The sequence below is a fragment of the Ostrinia nubilalis genome, chromosome 9 (genome assembly GCF_963855985.1).
Source record: "Ostrinia nubilalis chromosome 9, ilOstNubi1.1, whole genome shotgun sequence".
NCBI classification, from domain to species: domain Eukaryota; kingdom Metazoa; phylum Arthropoda; class Insecta; order Lepidoptera; family Crambidae; genus Ostrinia; species Ostrinia nubilalis.
The window spans coordinates 16845649-16851791 of NC_087096.1; the positions used below are offsets into that span (position 1 = coordinate 16845649).

Here is a 6143-nt window from a genome sequence, read left to right on the forward strand (position 1 = left end):
TTAAGTCACAAATACTTAAAATAGAAGCCTATAATTTAATGCACAACTGGATAGGGTTGTTAAGTAACATATAAAAATACTTGCATGTCTCTAATTTGTCATTTTTAACGATTTAACAGCCCGGACACGCAAAAACTAGCTCATCTGAGAATGGCCGATTCCATTTTCTTGTAAAAATTTCGAAAAATCACTATTCACAAATTCCTTGCCATTATCGGAATGGAAATATTTTATTTGTTTACCTGTCAAATTTTCGATCTGACATTTAAATATTTTAAACTTTGACAAGACGTCACTTTTATTTTTCAACATAAAAACTTCACACCAACGAGTACAATCATCAATAAATGTAACAAAATATTTGTTTCCCGCATTTGATTGAACTCTCATTGGGCCTACCACATCAGAATAAATTATTTTTAACTTTTCGTCACATGGCTGACTGGACTTCACAAAAGGCAACGCAACCATCTTTCCCTTAGCACACACATCACAATCGCGCAATTCAGTATCAGACTTGGTGGCGTCTATACCCGATTTCTTCAGTACTTTCATAAGATCCCTAGCATTCAAATGTCCCATACGCTCATGCCATCTACACAAATCCACATCCTTATCTGATACTACAGATGCCGAAGCATCCTGCTCTCTCAGGTAATACAAATTACCTCTACGATCAGCAGTCAACTTAACTTCACCATCCTTAGTTGCATATGCTACATCACGTTTAAAAGTGACTATACAACCTCGATCAGTAAGTTTAGAAATCGAAATTAAGTTACTACGTAGATCAGGAACTAACAACGTATCTTCAAATTGGATTTTTCGCGTAATATCATCGTTACATGCTAATATCTTGACAGTACCCTTACCTTGCACGGTTGTCAAAGAATCAGTGGCTAATTTCAATTGTTGGTTACTTGGCAATATTTTATCAAACCTGCTTGCGTTGTTACACATGTGCGAGCTGCAACCGCTATCAAACAACCATTCCTGATGAAGACGCTTGGAATCAATAGCTAAACAGTTATCTGAAACATGATACACAGTTAAAGCTTCATGTTCTACAGTCGAACACGACTCAACGCAACTAGATTCTGAAGGTTTCTGTTCTGAAGCCTGAGAAGACTTCTTTTTCTTGCAATCGGATGCCTTATGTCCAAAGTTATGACATTTGAAACATTTATACTTAAATTTTGTTTCAGGTCCAGTCCCATTCTTCTTCTGATGTTTATTTATATACATAGCTCCTTCTATCCTCTCAACTTGGGTATTGCCTCTCGAACTGTATTCTTCGATAATTTTCACCCTAAGTTGTTCAGGCTTTGGCAGCTCGTCTCTACTTTCAATGGCGCATCTGAAGTTCTCATAGCTTGCTGGTAAACTATACAGCAACATAATCGCTAAAAGATCATCATGGATCACGATGTCCATTTCTTCTAACTTGTCGACAGCTTCAAAAAATTAATCAAGATGTTCGCATACGTTCTGATCCTCACTCATCTTGTGTAGCATGAGCCTTTTCATCAGGGTCGCTTTTTTCGCAGGTCCACGTGATACGAACAGACTCTCTAATTTCAGCCAAACCTCTCGTGCAGTCTTCAATCTTTTCACATGATGAACAACACTCGGATCCAATGACAAAATCAACTCCGATCTTGCCTTTCTGTCAGCAAAATCCCATGCTGTTGATAATGTCTCATCCGTGGGTTTTGACTTTTCTCCACTTACATATTCCCAAAAATCATTTCTGATCAATAGGGCTTCTACTTGCACTTTCCAACTATCATAGTTGTCTTTTCTCAATAACTCAATACGTACATTCGACATTCTGTTCACGTCACTTTATACGAAATTATTTTCACGACAAACTATTTTAAAATGTTACTTTGCTCTGGGGCTCTGGGCCCATAACCCTTGTTAGGGATACATTAAGTCCGCTACAGAGCAATAAACACAGTGGTTGGTAGTAACATAATAAATATATTGGTATCAAAGCACACGTAGAATATTTACAATAGAGAGTTCGGCACAGCCATTACACAGCTAAAGACAACATCACATTTGAATATAAATGTCAGTTCTATCATAGCGGTTCCAGCTAGCCAGCTCTACGTTATACAGCATGAAGGTGCTCATCAACATAATTAACTGTAGCAATTTAAATAATTAAAAAAATCTACACTTTTTAAATAATTTTAAAATATTTATGACAAAAAACTGTAGCAAAAAAAAATATTTTAGCTAATAAAAACATTAACTTTACTTCACCGTGTGTATTTTCCGACACTACACCTTTTAAAACAGTTTGTCCAATTTCGAATTATCGCAACACTGAAGTTTATTAATAGGACTTTAGAGATGGTACGATTATACAAACACCACTAGATTAAAGTTTACCAATCGTAAATACAATAGGTAAATGTTTATTAAAATTAAGTTTTTATTTATTTTACTTTGCTTATACAACCCTGACGCTTGAGCTGTGAGGTAGATCAATTCTGAATACAAAAAAATTGCGCTCTTGTGAGCGTAGTAGTAAGGTGCGATTTCGAATGCACCATGTGCGTTGGATATTATGCATTATTATTATTACCGTTAAAATGTCGGCATCTGATCCTACACAAAGGAGTGCAATTTCTGTTGCTACTATTATGTATTCTGTGTGGTTACATGCCAACTTACCTATTAGTCCAGTCAATGAATGCCTTAACGACGGTGTAGAGAGAAATCCGTGGAACACAATTTCTGACCTCGGGACTTTATTTAGCCTAGTTAGTTGGTGAACATAGCAAAAGTCCCCGCCCTTAACCCTTGAGCCGACAGGGAGAGGGGGGTTTAAAGGTACCACTTTTCGGTTTTTCGCTTAATCCTCGGAAACTATGCGTCCTAGTGACATGACTACTATGAACCAAAAAAAGCATATTCAATTTGCTACAGGTGAAATAGTCAACTTTTTTGATAAATTGTATAGTTTTCGCGGCATCTGCTCTAGAAGGTCTGTAAAATTGGAAATTTAATTTTTGTCTCACATGTTCCTATCAGGAGAAAATCGACTAAATCAACATTGAACAAACACTATAGACATGCGGGAGCATGTTAAGCCTAGTTCCAGGGAGGGGACTGCACCGTGCGTATATTTATACGAACCAATTGGAGCCACTTTTGACTCCTCATCATTCCAAAACTACTGTGCATTAACTCTTCAAATTTGGCTCATGTATTGAGACTTGCAAGATATACATCAGCTTTAAATTTCATAAATATACCTCAAACGGTTATTTAGGTATTGACGTTCAAAAATCGACATTTAGAACACTAAAATCTATCTATCACCTGTGAAATGTTAAAATTTACTGGTTTTTTATTTGTTCCTTTGTATTTACATAACTACCTTTCTGGATGCCAAATTTGAACCTTCGAGGTCATCTGGAAGTGGTTAGAATTTGGTATATAAGTCAGACATGTAGATTTTTGGACGTCAATACCTAAAGAACCGTTTGAGGCATATTTATGAAATTTGAAGCTGATGTATATAGTAAATAATTTATATATTTTATACTAGCGACCCGCCCCTGCTTTACACAAGTACAATTTATACATAAAAACCTTCCTCTTAAATCACTCTATCTAATAAAAAACCGCATCAAAATCCGTTATGTAGTTTAAAGATCTAAGCACACATAGGGACAGAGGAAAGCGACTTTGTTTTTTAATAATGTAGTAATGAAATTAGTTTACGAAACAAGTCACGAGAAGTAGTATTCTTAAGGAAACAATAATGCTTAACGTTATCAACATAATGTTATATTTATAGACAATTGCATTTATGTATCTTAATAAATTTATGCGCCAACAATGCCAACATAAGATAAAAAATATAATAACGATAAAAAATTCTCCCACTAATTACTCACATCGTTTTATCGCCTGATAAGATAAGTGTAATTTGCCAATGTTAAAATAAAATAAATGAAACTAAAATCACCATTTCATAATAATAGACGTGTCGTACCAATGGGTGCCGAAATAAAGAATAAGATTGCAGTCGTAACTGGAGGTGCTAAAGGTATTGGCTATGCAATAGCTGAAGAGTTTCTCAACCAAGGAGCTAAAATTGTTTTCATTGTTGATCTCAATGAGAATCAAGGTACTGAAACAGCGAAAACACTTAACTCAAAATACGGGGACGCAAGAGCTGTGTTCATTAAATGTGATGTCACCAAAGATTTGGACAAAGCCTACGATGACATTGCTAGCAAATGTCCTAGTATTGATATTCTAGTGAACAATGCAGGCGTTTTGAATGAACATTCTTTGAGGAAAACTATCGAAACTAATACTGTGGCAACTGTGGAATGGTCCATGAAGTTTTTAGAAAACATGAGAAAGGACAAAGGTGGTAAGGGGGGTGTCATTTTGAATGTGTCGTCAATTTATGGGTATATGGTCGATGAGCTTTCGCCTTTCTACAAAGCTTCAAAATACGCCGTTATGGGTTTTTCAAGGACACTAGGACACACCAAAAACTATAATGTAACTGGCGTTAAAGTTCTTGTTATTTGTCCTGGGATAACAAATACAGATTTCATTCTAGACATGACAATTAATGAAGCACTGGACTTTCAAAAAGAAGGAATGCATGAATTAGTAACTATCTGGCCAAATCAAGAGAAAGAAGATGTGGCCAACGCAGCAGTGAAAATCTTGGAAAATGGCCCAAGTGGCTCTGCTTGGAGTATAATCGGTGGAGAACTACAATTACTAGATTAGTGAAATGCATTTACATCGTTTTATATGTATTTCAATTGCCTAAGTACCTTATCAAACTGCGAATAAATATTTTTTTCAATTCATTAGGTACTGAATTGTACACTTTTTTCACTACACATTTTTTTAAATATTATTAACTTTTAATAAGTACTTTTGTTTTATTTGTATTGTGTATTAGAAAGAAAGAAAAGTAAGAAAAATATTTTTATTTAGTCCAAACCAAATCCATAAACTACTTACAACAACATAATTACTTACTTATGTAGTTAAATTTGAACTAAAATGGCAGCCACTCAGCATGTGCTTAAACATTTTCTTACCACCTAGTCTACTTTGTTGCAACACCTTATCAGGTTTATGAGTACCTAATAAACACTTTATGTTGAATTTAAAATAAAAACAATTCGATGTGTAGGTACAAGATAAGTCTAATTTAAATTGCTAATTATTATTTTCTTCCAAAAAACTGTTAATTTGAAAATGAAGTTCACTACTACACATGCCTATTCTTTTATAACGAATTACTTTACGGTTTAAGACATTTATTTCTCAAAAAATTAAAAGAATTATAATCTCCGATTTCGTGAATAATAAGCAATACGAGATTAAAACATAATTTAGTACCTATTGAATACCTTTAAATTCTCAAGTCGACATTTAGGCTCAAAATAATTAAAAGAAATAAGGATTATCTACTAATGTTTGGCCAAAAAACGTTTCCCAAATTATCACATCGCAAACAACGTTTCGCAAATTTTCATTTGGCAAATTCTCATTTGGCAAAACAACTTATTGCAAACTTTTAATTCGCAAATGTCGTTTTTGGCAAATTATTTTTAAGCAAATTATTGTTTGGCAAAGTATGTTTTGCCGAATGTTTCATTTGGCAAAAATATTTCACGATAAACTATTTACAAAACAATTTGATTGGTGCATAGAATGGAATACAAATTAGCTTGTAGTTATTATTTTGTTTAGTGGGTAGTTAATATAAAATTTGTCATCAATTCATTTTCTTATTTCATTCTTTTTATCGAAATTTTCAAATGATTCATTAACAATAGAGGTGATCCTAGCGCTCGGCGGCCGCTGCCGCGGCACGCTTCGCTCGCCTTCGCGCATTAAAGGTCACTGTTCTAACCTAACCTAACATACTATTTTCTACAATACCTACTTTTTGCAACCTATTTTCTGCGATCTCTTTGTTTTACATAAAATTCTTGTGAAAACCATGATTATGTGCCTTATGCTTTGATTCGTAGTTAACGGTGGGTACTCGTAAGTATGTGAAGTGTCAATTTGACCAAACAAATTATTTGGGTTATAATATTTGGCAAAATAAAACATTTGCCATATAAACATTTGCCAAG

General features: G+C 34.4%; 1 protein-coding gene across 1 annotated transcript; it reads left to right on the forward strand.

Annotated features, from left to right (window-relative positions):
• The first annotated feature begins 3959 nt into the window (after positions 1-3959).
• On the forward strand, positions 3960-4919 carry LOC135075062 (15-hydroxyprostaglandin dehydrogenase [NAD(+)]-like). Its single transcript, XM_063969426.1, has one exon. The coding sequence runs from the start codon at positions 3973-3975 to the stop codon at positions 4771-4773; it is 801 nt and encodes a 266-aa protein (XP_063825496.1). The 5' UTR covers positions 3960-3972; the 3' UTR covers positions 4774-4919.
• The last annotated feature ends 1224 nt before the right edge of the window (positions 4920-6143 follow it).

Coding starts and splice junctions, on each gene's coding strand:
- LOC135075062 (XM_063969426.1), top strand. CDS start 3,973: ATGAAACTAAAATCACCATTTCATAATAATAGACGTGTCGTACCAATG.